General features: G+C 48.4%; 1 protein-coding gene across 4 annotated transcripts in view; it reads left to right on the forward strand.

Moving 5' to 3' along the window:
- LSP1 (lymphocyte specific protein 1) overlaps positions 1 to 17,119 on the forward strand; it is an 84,599-nt gene that overhangs the window by 3,478 nt on the left and 64,002 nt on the right. The window contains exon 1 of one of the 4 annotated variants that reach the window (XM_084630876.1): positions 16,421 to 16,872. The exons of 2 other annotated variants lie outside the window; for them this stretch is intronic. In XM_084630876.1, coding sequence (XP_084487002.1) covers positions 16,814 to 16,872 — 59 coding nt within the window. In that variant the 5' untranslated portion in view covers positions 16,421 to 16,813. Of the gene's footprint in view, positions 1 to 16,420; positions 16,873 to 17,119 lie in introns of those variants that run through there. One more of the 4 variants, XM_084630875.1, reaches the window with a different exon arrangement.

Raw genomic sequence — 17,119 nt, forward strand, 5'->3', positions numbered from 1 at the left:
GAGGGACGGGGAGGGAAATGGCTGCTTCTTGAAGATTGGATGGGAGTAAGTAGGCCAGCCCCTGAAGAGATCATGCACTGTAGTTCAGGGGGAGCTGTCCCAAAGAGGACAGCCGGCTGATTTGGGAGATCAGGGAGCTATTGTGCGGAGAGGGCACAGCTTACAAAAGGCGGGATAATCCAGTACACAATGTGAACCTCTGAACCTCCGAGATCCCCCTGTCACTTAACACAGCATACCCTCCCCATCCTCCTAGTGATCACTTGGGAACCTACGGCAGTTAATATGACTGGTCTTTCCACACAAGCCACTTATCGCATATATATATATATATGTGTATATATACGCAAGGCAGGTGCTCCTCCTGTTAGTGGGCTTCAGGGCATAGTCAAGAAAATAACTTCTTATAGACACAATCAGCCATTCTAGCTCACCATCCAGTGTCCCCTTCCTTCTCTGGCCTCCTATCCGCCGGGCTGCGGGGAGCCCTGGGCCGACCATGTATGGTCACTGGCTCGAGATGGCTTTGCTGTGCTAGCAGGCCCCATACCTTCCTTTGCCACGTCCCTCCCCAGCTGTCTTGAATTCTCCAGATCCCTTAGAGGAGACTTGGAAAGTCCTAAGTAAGATTACCACAGTTGCTAAGTATATCCGAGGCTGGAAGGAGATTGTCTAGGGAAATTGATACCTCAGGAGCTATCTTTGAATTCCTTAGCACCAAATTCCTGGGGGAGGGGAAAGAGGCTGTTAAAAATTTAACTCAACTCACTCAAGGGCATGCTGCTCCATCAAAGAAAGGAGGCGGGGCGGGGAAGGAATAGGTTCTAGTTGAATGAATAACAAAAAGAGCTGGAAAATACCCTGGCTCTGACAAAAGAGTGCCATATATATGGGCAATTTGTGACTGGCCCTTTGAATTTAAGAATCATCTTATTTAAAGGTGATGTGAAAAAAAAAAAAGTGGCTTGTGGCCCTTTTTACTTCTTTAAGATGGGGGGAGGAAAAACGGTCTGAAAAATTATTAATTATTATTATGTCTAATTTCTTTTTTTCTGCTTCATTTTTACCTTGAAAATTCAGGGCCAGCCTAGGTTTGAAGACTCTATGACGGGGTAGTCTATTTTTTGTCAAGGTCCAAATTTCTTGGTCAAGGTATGGTCAAGGTCCAGACTCCAGAGAAAATAATAATAATGATAATAAGTAAATAAAAAGATTTTGGGGTCTGTTCAAAAGCGCCTGGTGGTCCAGATTGGGCCCGCAGTCTGCCTAATGACTACCCCTGCTCTATGATGACAAGTGAACTAGTCAAATGGTGACAGTATAAATATCGAGAACAGCTCTCAAGCCTAGTGGTGAGGCAGGGTTTAGTTCCAGAGGCTTGGGAGTACACAAAGCCAGTTTTGCATCTTTTATCTTCATGAAAAGACAGCCCAATTTGGATTTTCAGTCTCACATAGGGCTGGGTGGGAGAAGCTGAGTGGGGACACAGCAGGGATGCTGGGGGCTCTCTCCCTGTTTGGAGATGAGCTGGAAACAGGTTCCTGACACATACATCATCTTCCCTTTTAGCATCTGTGGGTCAGAGCACTGCCATTTTTCCAGCGAGCTGTTTAATAAAACGAAGCCTCAAAAGGAGGAGTGGAGGATGAAAGAGAAAATGACAGAGAGGGAGGGAGGAAAGAGGTGGAGGGATACAAAAGATTAGGAGCAGAGACATGCTCATACCAAACCCCCAGATCCCTGCACCTCAGAATGGAACAAAAGTTCCAGACTCTGAAACTAAACTTTGCAGCTCAGAGGAGTTTGGTGGGGGCACATGCAAAATGCGGGGAGCTGTGTGGCAGAGCAAAGGGGTAGTGAAAGCAAAAGCAGTGGCATGGCCCAGGTTGGGCTGGCAGTAGCTGGGCCCTGGCAACACACAGGCTGACTTGGAATAACACCGCTGCAGGGATGTGGCGCTGTGTGGGCTGGAGGGCCAGTGGCAGAGCTGGGCATGGGGGGGGGGGAGGGGGCAGTGGCTGTGGCATTGTGTGGAAGAGGCTGGAAATGACAGCCTGTGGCAGATTTTCCAGGTTGCTGCTGGAATGGTCGTGGCTCTACCCAGGTGAGGTGGGAGCTGAATGCTGCATTCAGTAGGTGATGATGGCACTGGAGAGAGGGTGGCAGTGTCCAGGTTAAGATGGTCTCTGAGTTCTTATGAGCAGTGCACAAGACAGCGAGGCCCTAGAACAGCTGGGGCACTGTGTAAGGGTGACGGTGGGTGAGGGAATATCTTTTATTGCACCAACTTCTATCGGTGAGAGAGACAAGCTTTTGAGCTTAGGCAGGGCCCTTCTTCAGGTCTGGGAAACGTACTCCGAGTGCCACAGTTAAACACAAGCTGAACAGATCGTGTAGCATAAGTAGTTAACACATATTTCAAGGGACCCTTCAAGGTGAAGTGGCCTGTTAACACCCCTTCAGGAAAGGAAGGAAGGGGAAGACAGTTGGGGGAGTTGTTAGTGGGTTACAGTTTGTTGTCATAAGCCGTTAATCCAGTGTCTCTGTTCAGCCCATGAACGTGGAATGTGCTGTCTCTTGCATTGCACCGCTTAGGCTGGCACTGATTGCCTGCAGCACCGCAAAGCTGAGACTTGTAAGCACACATGTTACAGCACCAGGGAACCTGCTGTAACACAGAACCACCGAAAAGAAAAGGAGGACTTGTGGCACCTTAGAGACTAACCAATTTATTAGAGCATAAGCTTTCGTGAGCTACAGCTCACTTCATCGCATCCAATGAAGTGAGCTGTAGCTTACGAAAGCTTATGCTCAAATAAATTGGTTAGTCTCTAAGGTGCCACAAGTCCTCCTTTTCTTTTTGTGGATACAGACTAACACGGCTACTACTATAGTACCACCAAGCGCTGTTTGCTGCCGGTTTGGATGCATGGAAAATGGGAAGACTCTGCCACACAAACACCTGTTCTTATGCCCAGGCAGCGATGTGAAGCATTTGCCTCTATCAGCCGCAAGGGGGCATGCTCTGCTCATGTTTATTTCATAAGGCAGCAGGAAGGAGAGAGCTAGAATGCGAAAAGTTTCAAGGCAAAGTTCTGGGGGAGTAGAAGCTTTAACCCTTGCCTAACACAGCCAGCCATGCCCTAGTCAAGGGGGCAGCCTTATGGGACATCTTTGTGACTGCCATTGCATAGCTTGTTCTAGTCGCTGAGCCCAAATAGAAGACAAGATTTGCAGCTTCGTTCCCAGCTCTGCTACTTACGGGCTATGTGACCTTGGGTGAGTTATGTAATCTTTGTATCCCTCAGGTTTCTCATGGTTAAGATATCATTAGTAACCCTTAGCTCCTTCACCGGTGTGTTCAGAGCTTAATTCATTAATGCTCCCAAAGCACTTTGAGAGCCTCAGTGGGAGGGTGTGAGAGAAGAGCAAAATATCGCCTCCTACTGGTTTTATGTGTTTGTTCCCATCAGCCCTCCTGAAGATGTCCTTACCCCCTACACAGCTGCCAGAATGTGCCTGGCCCATAATCCCAACTATACATATGAAATGATGGGGTCTAAATTAGCTGTTACCACTCAAGAAAGATCTTGGAGTCATTGTGGCTAGTTCTCTGAAATCATCCACTCAATGTGCAGCGGCAGTCAAAAAAGCAAACAGAATGTTGGGAATCACTATGAAAGGGACAGATAATAAGACAGAAAGTATCGTATTGCATTTCTATAAATCCATGGTACTCCCGCATCTTGAATACTGTGTGCAGATGTGGTTGCCCCATCTCAAAAAAGATATATTAGAATTGGAAAAGGTTCAGAAAAGGGCGACAAAAATGATTATGGTATGGAATGGCTGCCACATGAGGAGAGATTAATAAAACTGGGACTTTTCAGCTTGGAAAGGAGACGACAAAGGGGGGATATGCTAGAAGTCTATAAAATCATGACTGGTGTGGAGAAAGTAACTAAGGAAGTGTTATTTACTCCTTCTCATAACACAAGAACTAGGGATCACCAAATGAAATTAATAGGCAGTAGGTTTGAAACAAACAAAAGGAAGTATTTCTTCACACAACACACAGTCAACCTGTGGAACTCCTTGCCAGAGGATGTTGTGAAGGCCAAGGCTATAACAGGGTTCAAAAAGAACTAGATAAGTTCATGGAGGATAGGTACCATCAATGGCTATTAGCCAGGATGGGCAGTGATGGTGTCCCGATCTAGCCTCTGTCTGCCAGAAGCTGGGAATGGGCGACAGGGGATGGATCACTTGATGATGACCTGTTCTGTTCATTCCCTCTGGGGCACCTGGCGTTGGCTGTCAAGGATACTGGGTTAGATGGACCTTTGGCTGGCCCAGTATGGCCATTCTTATGTTCCCAACTGTGAATGCAATTTCCCTTCCATTGTCTGGAATCTCGGGATTTATCACAGCTGTCTGCCAGGAACACTGGGCCCACCCTGCTTTTTTTAGCTGGATCTGATATGTCATTTAGCAACTAAGTGGTTAAGAGCAATACACCTCCATCCTGACTTGCTGCATGCCTTGGGATTCCAGTCGTGGAGCCCCCAACAGCTTTGATCCTCAGGTCTGACCTGCAATGACCTCTGCTATTCCAGGCCCTCTCACAGCCCCACCAATGCTCCTTATTCTTGATCCACAGCATCCCCGGTTGTTATTCCTCCACCCCCGTAGCTCTGCCAATGCACCTAATTATGATTCTGCACAGTTATCGTGCATGGTGCTTTACCACTTCAAAGTGCTGCACAAATGCTGGCTAATGTTCAATGAATTATGGTTAATTATGGTGCCCCACCTTTCCCTGGCAGACAGTTCAGCAAGCAGCTAGGGAGTTAAAACTCACGTCCTTCAATTCTGACCTGCAGCAGCCCTGGTTGTTCCATTCCCAGGGCTGACAGACAAGGCTGTACTTACATCACCACTGTCCATGTTGGGCCCATTCTGTGGGCAAGCAGAGGACTTCTGTGTGTGAGGAGTAGATGCACTTTAAACACCTATGCTTCCCCAGAGCCAGGGTCTCAGCAGCATGAACTTCCCCATAGCCGAGTTTGATCAGTCTATGAAGTAACCTGGCCCAGTCGATAGTGTTGGCTTGGGAGCAAGGAGACCTGGGCTCTGTTCCTGTGTGGCCTTAATTGGAAGCACTTTGGGGCAGGGCAGCACCTGGCGCAACAGTGCCCACCATCTTGGTTGGTGCCTCTAGCTGCTACCATAATACAAATAATGAACTTTCCCTTCTCAGAGCCAGCCACTGGCCCAAGTCAACTGCTGCAGGATGCCAGTGACTGCCCCTGAAGCTAGTGGGAGCTGTTGTTATCCGGTGGCAGAAGGCTAAGGCCCCAGTAATGCATCGTGGTATCCCTGTCTACAGTCGTGTGGGCTGACCATGCCATGCTTGGGACTGTAGCTTGCTTGTGGACAGCTCTAACTCAGCAGATGCCTCTCTCTCTCTTTCTTTGTACTTCACAATGGGGGTGGAGCATAAATGGCTGCCTTTTCGTCCACACACCTTTCCTCCTGCTTGTGGACGCTTGCCAGATTGGCTGCTGTATCCTCTGTGCACTCCTCCTTCTCCTACTCCTGCCTTCCCCTTGGAGGACACCTCAGAGCAACTGCACGCACCAGACCAACAAGTCCAGGAGGGGAACCTACTGTTGCCAAGAGCTCGAAGCAGTGACCTCCTCACTCAGTGTCACCGAGCAACTTTGTTTCCTCCGATTCCCTCTGGATGGGAGGGCCTGGGGGCTGCACTCTGAAGAGACCCCTTGGGAGTGGGAAGATTTGGTGTGGTATTTTCAAAAGAGTCTCAGGGAGGTAGGTTGGTGCCCAGATCCCATTGAAATTCAGATGTAGTTGGGCACCTAGTCCTGACAATCCCTGTCTTTGGCTCTACTGGACCGCATGCTCTGAAGGAACCGCTATGGGTCTGTTCATCCCTGGGCCAGGGATCTGCTCAGTGCAGGGACTGAGTGTGAGGGAAAAGGTAGTGGGGGCAAGCTGGGGCTTGTTTGACCCTTGGCACAGGTTAGAGCAGCCTGAACCCAGCTGCCAACAGCGCTTGTGGCCTGGCCCAGCAGCCAGGAGTAGTTGGGGCATAGGAATGTCCTGGCTACATCTCCCTCCTTGTGGGACTTGCCCTTGCACACCCCGTGCACCAAGAGCTCCTGAGAGGGGTGCCCTAGAGCTGCTGATACCTTAATCTACTCTTATTTCCTTGTAGTGTCTCTCTTTCCTTAATACCTGTCTATCTAGAGAACAAATTCAATGTGCTCCTGAAGTCACACATTGCAAACACTTATTTTGCTTTGGGTCTCTTTTGCAGTGTGAGCTTCCCCACAGCAGTGTCCTGTAAGCAGGGCGATTGCCTTGGGCCTCATGTTGCTCCGTGCCTAGCTGTGTGTGAGATATTTTTTCTCGGCCAGCCAGGGAGGGCAGCGCCAAAAACATTTTCCGTCCTGGGCAGCAAAAAACAGTGAGACTCCTAGGGCTGGCCCTGCCTGTAGGTATCAGACCAGACTCCAGCACTGTGAGCTTCCCCACAGCAGCACTCAGCGAGGACTCCTGCGGCACCAGTCACAATTTCAGCAGCATGAGCTTCCTGGCAAGCTTCCTGCTCTGTTAGGGCTAGCCCCCTCTGTCTGGGAGTAATGGAGTCTGCTCTCATGTTGCACAGTGTGTGGGCTTTGCTTTCCCTGGGAATACTTCATTAGCTGACACTTGCTTTGACCTCAACTAGCCTTGGCCTGGCTTTCTGTGCCCTAACCCATCTTGAGTCCATCACTCTTCTAATAGGATTTCACGTCTAGTATGATGGCCACTGGTGTCCCCCTTGATCTGCTGCAGGAGCTAGCCCTCCTGGAAACATTTCCTCAAGTCTTCTCTAAGGAATCGGGATAGCCTAAGGAACATTCTGGGAGGTATTTAGCATGGTACAACTGGAATTCAGAGGCCCCTCTATTTGAGTACTCCATGGTATTCCAGAAGACATGTGCCACTGGGAACACTACCAAGCCAGTCGCTTGCTCCTGGGCAGCTGTACCTGGTCTATGTGCCATAGGCATCTACCCCGGATGCCGCTGTGCATACTTTGAGATACAGGACCCTGTATGGTGTGGCTGTACAAAGCTGGTATTATTCTCACACTTTGTAGGACCGTAGCACCTAGAGGGCCCAGCTGAGATCAGCACCCCATTGTGCTCTGCAATGTATAGATACATACGTAATAAGACACAGTGTCTATCCCAAATAGTATAGAACCGAAATATGCCAGGGAGAGAGGAAGCATGATCCCCTTTTTCCCAGATGGGGAACTGAGACACAGAGACTTTAATCAAGGTCACTTTGGAAGCCTGTAGCATAGCTGAGAATTGAACTTCTATCTCCTGAGTCCTAGCCCAGGACCTTAGCCAAAGCCTATCCTCCCACTGCCTGATGTTCCACTGAAAACTGCTACAGGAATGCATGCCTGTGGTGACCTAGCAATGAATGGGTTAACCATTCTTGCTTGGAATCGCAGTGTATTTTCTTTGCCAGTCTATCCGTCTTAATACACACCAGATGTGCGAGGCAGCCGCCTGAGTGCCTTAATCCTGGGCTTCAGCAGTCTGAGTTGTCTCTCTCACAAGGGGCAGGCCCACTCCAGACTCACTGGGGATTTCATTTAGTGCAAAGTAGGGGCAGGACGGCTGGCAGCCCCCTCCCTCATAGGAAAAGTGGGTGATGACCCTGGGCTGCTAAATATTAAATCAAGGTCTTTTACTTACTGCAATGAGCTAGCCTCCCTCGGCCGAGGAGTTGGGACTGGGGATAGCACCCTCACTGACTCAGCAGTAACGGGACTGTGGGCATACAGCAGAGACATCTCTGTTCTAAAGATGGGTACTTAGAACGGATCAGCTCCACAGCTGGTGTAAACTGAAATAGCTTTATTGACTTCAGTGGCATGGTGCTGGTTTAACCAGCTAAGGATCCAGCCCACTATGTTGGCCGGCCCACAGCCCCCAGCCCTGGGCCACCCGGCACGCTGCCCCCAGCGCCAGGTCGGCCAGCCAACACCAGCCCCAGCCGCAGTGGCTGGAGCAGCCCCAGCTGCGCCGGCCTGCCAACCCCAGCCCCAGCCGCATTCGCCGGCTGGAGCAACCCCAGTCATGACGGCTGACCGGAGCCCCCCCAGCCATGATGGCTGGCCGGCCGGAGCCCCCCCAGCCCCTCTCCCTTTAATCGGTTAACCGATTAAATGATATAATTTTAATTGTTTAAACCGTTAACTTTTTAAACAATATTTACATCCCTACTCTCAACGTTTCCAGACTACTGTACCCCTTTCAGGAGACTGATTTGTCTTGTGTACCCCCAAGTTTCACCTCATTTAAAAACTACTTGTTTACAAAACCGGACATAAAAATACAAAAGTGTCAGAGCACACTGTTAGTGAAAAATTGCTGACTTTCTCATTTTACCATATAATTGTAAAATAAATATTGTACTTACATTTCAGTGTATAGTATATAAAGCAGTATAAACAAGTCATTGTATGAAATTTTAGTTTGTACTGACTTCGCTAGTGCTTTTTATGTAGCCTGTTGTAAAACTAGGCAAATATCTAGATGAGATGATGTACCCCCTGGAAGACCTCTGCATACCTCCAGGGGTACATGTACCCCCGGCTGAGAACGACTGAACTAGATAATCATAATGGTCCCTTAGCCTTCCAGTCTATGATTCACCATCCCAGCCAAAATAACCAGCACTGGAGCTTTGTCCCTGGTTTTCCTCCCGACCAACCTAAGCAGGGGGGGAAAAAATGGAGGGGAAGATTTCAGTACCATGGCAGAGTTTAACTCCCTGGGCTGTAATATCAGCCAGAGATTTTGATTCAAATATGGATGAGCTCACAATTGAATTGAATGTGTTGGTCCCAGTGGACACTTGCGTATGTTGCACAAATGCCATTCGGCAAAGCAGGGGCGTGGCGGATTGCACCCAGTCCTGTCTATGATGGAGAATGGAAAAGGCTGAAGGTTTCTTCTCTCATTGCCTATATACCACTCCCTCCACCACATAATAGCCTCGTTTCTTTGCCAGCTGGAAAAATAATGGACATCAAATACATGTTCATATTTCTGTAATCGGAAAAATAAGGAGTGCATCTCATGTTTAAGGCTGAGGATGGTTTGCAGAACTGCCCAGGGGATTTGGGTGCTCAGTTCCTGTTTATTTGATTGGAAATGGCGTGTCCAATCCCTTAGGGCAGCTTTGAACATGTCAGTCTAAATGAACACTATCTGGGGTGTGGTCTAAGGGCTGCCTTCTTTGTGGTTGACCTAGGCACCACCTCTCTCTCCCTTTTCTCTACTGGTTATCATCCCTCTCATGCTTGTACCACCCATGGCCAGGCCACCTGCAGGTGCTACAGATCCTGAGACTTTTCCAGCTGCCTTGCAGGCCTGAGAGATACCCCCAGAAGCCGTTTCCAAGCCCCAGATCCTGTGATTAAGGGACTCTAGAGAGGAAGATGCTCTTGTGGTTGAGGCAGTGGACAGAAGTTCAGACAATCTAGGTTCAGTTCCCAGCTCTGCTATAGGCTTCCTGTGTCACCTTGGGCAACTGCCTCTCTGCCTTATTTCCCTGCTTGTCAAATAATGTGTCGATCTTAATCTTTAAGATCACTGGTACAAGACGTGTCTCTTATTACATGCTTGTACAGCACATTGCACAAGGGTGCCCTGATCCCAGCTGGGGCTCCTGTTATATGAATAACAGTGGTCTCACCAACTCTCTCCCTTGCCCACTTTTTTTTGTCTTTTCAGTATCTTTCTCTCAGTCTCTCTCCCCTCTTGTCCTCTTTCCTTCCCTCTCTGCCCTCGTCTTTGACTCTCCTAAGCAAGGCATCCTCTCCTGGGATGCTGTGAAACACCTGCTGTTCCTAGCAGTCTGTCACTGTGATCCTAAACAAACCGTTTTGCCTCTCAGGCTGCAGAAGGGGAGGTGGGTTTTGCCCAGCGGGAGTGCTCTGCTTCCAGGGGCAATCCTGAGGACAATCACAGATTCTCCTCTCCCTGTAACTCCCTTGCCTCTTGATGAGAACGTTTTGCACGTCTATAGCCCTTGCCATCCGAGGATCTGGCAAGGCTATAGAAACATTTATGAATAAAGCCACCTAACATGATTATCATGCAGGTAAGTAATTTTGTTTCCATTTTTCACTGGAGGAAACTGAGGTACAGACTTGCCCCAACCAGCAAGTATGTAGTGGAGTCATGAACACAACTCAGATTTCTTGACTCCCAGTTATCTGTTTTATCCAGTTGGCCACCGTCTGCTTTAACCAGCAGACCACCCTCATCTCACACACGTTCACACCCACCTGGAGTTATAGAAGCTCTCATTAGAGCCATCAGTCTGCACCTGGGCCTTTTTTCGGGGCCTGGCAGCGCTGCTCCTACACCAGCGAGTAGGGTGTTGCTAATGAGCGACAGAAAACTCAACACCTTGTCAGCTCCTTAAGGGAGAGAAGGGACCATCTGCTGGCTCTTCCTTTCTTTCTTACAGGATTAAACCCTGAAAATCGTAATAGCTTGGTATAATCCCACAAAATGAGCCATCCTGTCCTAGAATCCTGATTGTGTATTCAACGTGTCTATAAGTGGCTGCTCCTACTTGAAAGATATTTGAGACTGTTAAAGCCCCTGTTTCACTGGGATTACCTTTAACATGGCTGACTGCCGATCTTCAAGCTTCAGCAAAATGAGATGGGACATATTAATTGGGATCCCACACATCAGTAAGTAACATTTCTTTCTAGAGCACACCCACCATTGGTTACTTACATCTCCATTAGACTGGCATTCCAGTTAACACGTCCCTTCTCATTGAACCAGGGTTTGAAGATGAAGGACAAATGCTGTAAAGATAATCCCAAAAGACCTACTTCTGTCAGACTTTCTGAGAAATGTGGGTCCGGGAGGGTGGGGAGGGGGAGGGGTAGTGACGGGAAGAGTAGAACATGAAGATGGTGGTGTATGAAGGATTGTACCAGCTAGGAAACAGGGCACCTCCCTGCCATATCATCAACACCAGGGCTCTCAACACCAGTTTTGCTGAAGCATCCAATGTAATGGTTCACTGGCTGGATGGTATGTAAATGACCCTTTTGAGAGGCAGAGTGGCCATGCGGGAATATTACAGAGAGAGTAATGACATGGGGTGTGCACTCACCCCTTCTTACTGCGAGATCTCCTGAGAGTAACCTGTCACATTGGGGTGCCTTACCTGGTGGTTAGGGCATGTGGAGGTGTGCCAATGGGCATTACCGATGTGTAGGAAATCAGCAAAGGGCACCAAGAGAATCACTGCGACTGGACTATTTGAGCTGGCACCTAACACAAGAACCACCAGGCACAGGTTGAAGTTGACCAAGGGTCTCGCTGAAGATGCAGTTAGGGTGCAATTTCTTTACCCAGAGTTCCTGTGGAAATGGACTCAGTGTAGTCAGTGAAGAGGGGAAACAAGCATGAAGAGCTTCTGAAAAAGAGCCATGGGGAAGAAAAAAAGATGCCCAGGACACGTCTTCCACGGGACTTGAGGGAACACAGCAAATGGGCTAATCTGAAAAAATTAAAGTTCTAGGGCCCGATTCTCCAAAGCACCCAAGATCCTTCATGCTTCTCTTGTGGTGTAAGGGGGTCTTAAAGGACATGAAATATGGTCTGTGTAAAGGGGAACCTCTGCTGGAGTAGAGCAGCCCTATCCTGGCCCCACTCCCACCCCTCCTGGAGGGACAGAAAAGGGGTGTAGCTGAGTGCATTTGAACAATGGGCATTTTGTGCTCTTGCAAGGGGCTGTGAGAAGTAGAACATATGCTAGAGCAGCCTCCAGGCTGCTCTAAGTGAAACCAGAGCTTGGACAGGGCCAGCTGCCTCAGACTGTGGGGAAACACAAAGGTGGCTTCCTCCCCCTCCATCTAAGTGAAGTGCCTTTCAATTCATCCCCATGTTTTCTAGTCATTCTGAAGCAGCCCGTGCTGCTCCATCAGTAATTCCACTCATGCTTAAAAATCCAGGTCACTCCCATGCTCCACAGTGCTGGGGCCTGATCCAAGGCCTGTTGAAGTCAGTGGAAAGGCAGGGCAGAGGGCGAATGATCGCAGCAGGTTTGGCATCCCAACACCGTGAACAGGCACATTCCACAAATGCTGGGGCTGATCCTGTCAGGTGCTGAGCACCCTCTGCTCCCATCTCTGGGAGTTGACGGTGCTCAGGATCTTCAAGGACTGGGCCCTGAACTGGCACTAGACATTTTACTGTTCTGGCTGGAGCTGTATTGGGGGAGTGGCTCCTGGCTACGGGTGCAGAGGGAGCACACTTAAAGGGGCAGCCCCCCCTGCCAAAAGCTGTGCTAGGGGGTCAGGCAGCCAGAATCTGCCCAGGGGGGTGTCAGCCCTCTCAGACAGTGGTGTGTGGGGTATACTTAAAGCAACAGATCTCCAGAAACTGTGTTGGTGCACAGCAGGGCAGGGCAGCTGGGCTGGAAGTGCCCCTAAAACATTGGGATCCTAGGTGGCCAGATTACATGCTCATGCCCAGCAAGGTCCTGGACTGGGACCTTTGATTGCAACGGTGCTAGAGCAAATCACTCTGGTTGCATTTCTTTGCTATAGTCTTGTTTTTTGCTAGACATACTTTAGCCTCCAAAATGATTTTGCAACCCGGGCTACATAGCAGAGCGATTGTGTCATTAATGAGAACTGGTGCAGCCCTATCTCTCTGGGACTCCCTCCCTCCAACCCAGGGCAACAGAACGGAGTCATTTCCGCCCCATCCCACTCACCTTTAAAGCCTTCCCTTTTTGTCTGTTGCTGGAAAGTTCTTTAAGAGCCTCTGGCTTAGAGGACGCAGGCTAGGCACTAGCAAACTGCCCCGTGTTATTGTTCCTGTCTTGTCTTGTGCTAAATGCACCACACCGCTGCAGGGATTTCTTTGATTGATTTTTTGTTAAACTCCAGCAGGAAAACGAATTGTCTTTTTTTTTGGTTGGTGTCTTTTTCTTACCGCAGCATCACTGCTGTTTCTAGAATGGCACCCTGAGGTTTATGTGGGCAGTGCTGTAGGAGCTGGGCAGATGGGACCACGGCTGATGCTAAGCCCTAGCTGCCTTTGAATGGAAGTATAAATCATGTTGAAGCAGCTATGCTCCATCTTGAGCTGTGGTGGTGGTTGGGGAGGAGAGAAACCGCCTATCCTACACAGAGTGGGGCTGAGGGCTTCCCCTGCACAATTGCCTCTGGCTAGCTAACCATGTCGAGCTGTGAGGGGGTAAGATAGGGATCCCCCTTACTCATAACTTTTGTGATTTTTTTTTTTAATTTTTAAAATAAAGTTGCAGCGTCCCCAGTTGAATTAAGTCAAGGGGAATGGATCATCCCCAAGTACAATCACTAGCATTTTCCTTTCGCACCTGGAGAGAAGGGTCTGGGAGATGCAGGCTTTTAAACAGAAGCACTCCCCTGGCCCTCGTCGGTGGGGTCCTGTGTGACCCTCCCACATCTGGACACGTGTGTTCCTCCCACCTGATCTCCCTGCATTCTCTGACAGAGATGAAAGGGAAGGGATGTTGATTAATCTTCACTATAGGAGGAGCATCCCAACCCATCACACCAGCCTGGGGAATTTGCAATCAGGGAGTGATACCTGGGAATTCCCGTACCCTGTGTAATGCAATGGGAAGTGTAACCCCCCCACCCCCTTTGCATATCATGGTGTATTCTGCCCCCACCCTCCAGTTACTTTGAGTCACCCTCCTCAGTTCATTCCAAAGATCTTATCTCCCCTCCCACCTTTCACCCCTGCCCCACTTCCCTTAAGATAGCTAATCTGACCGACTTCTCCTTGATCCTAGATGCCCTGCTGGCTCAGGAAATCCATCTGCCATACAGCAAGCAAACACCCACATCCTCCACTGCATTTAGGCTTCTGCACTACCTGAGGACATGAGCCCTTACGGGGAAGGGGGTTGTTTATAGAAGGGCACCCACTTCTAGCTTCTATGCAGAATTGACTATGGTGCAGGATTTTAGCACCACTGGACTCTACCTCCTCCTCTAGGCTAAAAGTTTTGGTTTGAAAACTCTTATATATTTAACAGTGGGCTGTTTCTTTGGCTTCTTTGCCACCAGGCACTGGTGTTTATTGAGTGGAGGGATGTGGGCAAGATAATTGTCTCTGGACCCAGTCCTCAGCTGGTGTAAATCAGCATAGCTCCACTGAAGCAAATGTCTCTGTGCCAGTTTACACCAAGTGAGGATCTGGCCTCATATGCCTCCTGGTGAGCCCACGTCCACCTCCCATGGCAAGCATGTGCTCCCAGCCTCCCCATAGTTATCAAACCCAAGTCTTTCACATTCCTCTCTGCCCCTCCTGAGTTTGCTACGGATTGTGTGGCATCTCTGGCTATAATAAGAGCTGTGATTTCATTTAACAGCAGTTGTTCTGGCCATGCCATAGTTGTTAGCTTCATCACCCCTTTGTCTCGGCCCGCATTCACCACCAGTCCCTTATAAAAACCCTAGAATGGTTCCATCTGGATGGTCAGCCCCATACGAAGAGCTGGACCCTGCCTCATTGAAATCAATGAAAGTTTGCTGGATCAGGCCCTCTCATCATCCCTCCATCTTGCAGGAAGCCATTGGGCATTTGGCCAGTGACTTCAAAAGACCATAGGCTCTGAGCCTGCGAATGCTTGGACATGTGCTTAACTTTAAGTCTGTGAGCAGTCCCAATGAAGTCAGTGCGAGTGAGTCTGCTTAAAGCCGAACACACGTATACATGCTTGCAGGGGCAGGGCCTTTATCTTTTTGAATATTAGAGACCTTTGCTGATTGCTCTCCTAGTTCCACCTAGCCTCACAGAATTTAGAAGTGTAAAATAAATATACTCCAGCACATAGTCCATCCGTGACCCTAGTGCAAGAGCAACCACTGTGCTTAGCTGCTTTTATTATTTCTCATCATTTATGGGCTGTTTGGTAAATACACAAAAAATTAACAAAGAAACCCATTTTTAAAGTGGTGGGTTTTTTTAAACTTTTAATACCCATCTGTACTTATTTCAGTGCAGTTTCTCTTTACTAATATTTCTTCATTTATTACGTGGGCAGTTATCAGCCATCCACATTTCAAATAACTGAGCTACAGTAAATAGTCCAGCATTACTCATCCGAAGAAAACATACGCACATTTTAGGAGATGCACTGAGAGTGGCAAGTAAAAAATCTCAAACCATGTTGGTCCTGATAATAAGGACACTTTATAATTCTCACAATACACCTTTTAGAGAGGTGGGGTTGATATTCCCTTTCCACGGATGGGGAAACTGAGGTAGAGAGGTTACTTGACCTGCCCACTATCGCCCAACAAGTGAATATCAAAGATGGGATTAGATCTCAGTCGTTATTGGTTGCTAAGCCTATGCTCCCACAGACACAGTCCTCTCTTCTTCTTTGTATTATAGTGGCGCATCAATGCCTCCGACTAAAGGACTGTACACAAATTTCCTGCCCCACTGAGCTGACAATCTAAACGGACAAGACTGACTCAGGATGGGAGGGGAAACAGAGGCACAGTAACTTGTCCAACATCACTCGGCGGGATGGGGCAGAGCCAGAAGTAGAATGCACGTCAGGTTCCGAGGCATAGTCCAGAGCCCTATCCAAGACCACCCAGTTGACATCATAATAATGACACCTAACTCTGATTCAACACTTTTCAGTAGATTGCAAAGCACTTTATGAAGGAGGCCAGTCTCATCACTCCCATTTTGTGGATGGAGAAACTGAGGCACAGAGAGTGGAAGTGATTGACCCAAGCTCACCCAGCAAGTCAGCAGTAGAGATGGGAACAGAACCTAGTTGTCCTGAATCCCAGGCCAGTGCTCTGTCCACTAGTCCTGCATTGCCTTCTCAGATGCAGTACTCTGAATCAGCCTGATGCAAACAGGATCATATTGCACTTCATTCTTTGATACAGCATTTTTAACCACAAAGCGTTGCAACCTCTTTGCAAGTTGCTGAGACTTGCAATTAATTTTTAAGAGTAGATTTAGATTATGGGTCAGATTCTCAGCTGGTGCAAACTGGAGTTGCGCCATTGATTTTAATGGATTGCTGCTGATTTACACGAGCTCAAGATCTGGCTCCAGAGTTGTAAATCTGTCCTCTGCTATCTTTCCCCTAATCAGGTTTTGTGTCCCTGAGTGGCTTTTGTTCCTAATTTATGCAATTAGTTAATGCAGAAAGAAACAGATCGGAAAGGGAAGAAAAAGAGAAGGAAAATGAGGAGTGGGGGAGGGGGAACAGAAGGAGAGAAAAAGATGAGAAACAACGAAGCATAAACCAGAAGGAGTGTAAGAGAGGAGAGATAGAAACAGATAGCCAAAGAGAAGAAGAATAGCCTTTAGAGCAAAGGAGACGTTTAAGCTTTGCATTGAGCTCACTCAGCAGTCAGATGGGAGCAGGGAGGGGACCCTGCTTTGCCTCGGACTACAAAGCTGCTCTCTGAAAGATTTTTCTCTGACATTTCCACTAGGCTGTGGAGGAGGTAGAGGTGGAGGAGACAAGAGGGGGGCTGAACAGGGGGGCTTAGAGAAACAAAAGGAAACCAGCTGCAGAACTTCCTGAAGAGAGAGAGAGGGAGAGGATTATTTTTATTTATTTTTTTTAAAAGGAAAATTAAAAAAAAGTAGGGAAAGGAGTTTTAGCAGCCAGGATCTGTGAGCCTGCCCAGAGATCAGCCTCTTCCACAATGACCAGTGCGATCCTGAGGAGGAATTCCAGCAAACAAGGCTTACAGAACCTCATAAGGTAAGTCTGTACCTGCCTAGCAAAGGCAGAGAGGCAGGATTCTTTGTTCCATGGAGCTCAGCCCATTGATCTTCCACCATGGCAATTTGATTTGGCTAATTCCAAACTCCATGGGCTGTTTCTTCCACAGAGGGAAATGTATCCGCTTCATGACGAGAAGAATATTGTTCCGTTGTGGTATATTTGTGCACACGTATATGTAAATCAGTTGAACCTATTCATTAACAGGGCTCTGAAGCAGACAGAG

The sequence above is a fragment of the Lepidochelys olivacea genome, assembly GCF_965140295.1.
Source record: "Lepidochelys olivacea isolate rLepOli2 genome assembly, chromosome: 6".
Taxonomy (NCBI): domain Eukaryota; kingdom Metazoa; phylum Chordata; order Testudines; family Cheloniidae; genus Lepidochelys; species Lepidochelys olivacea.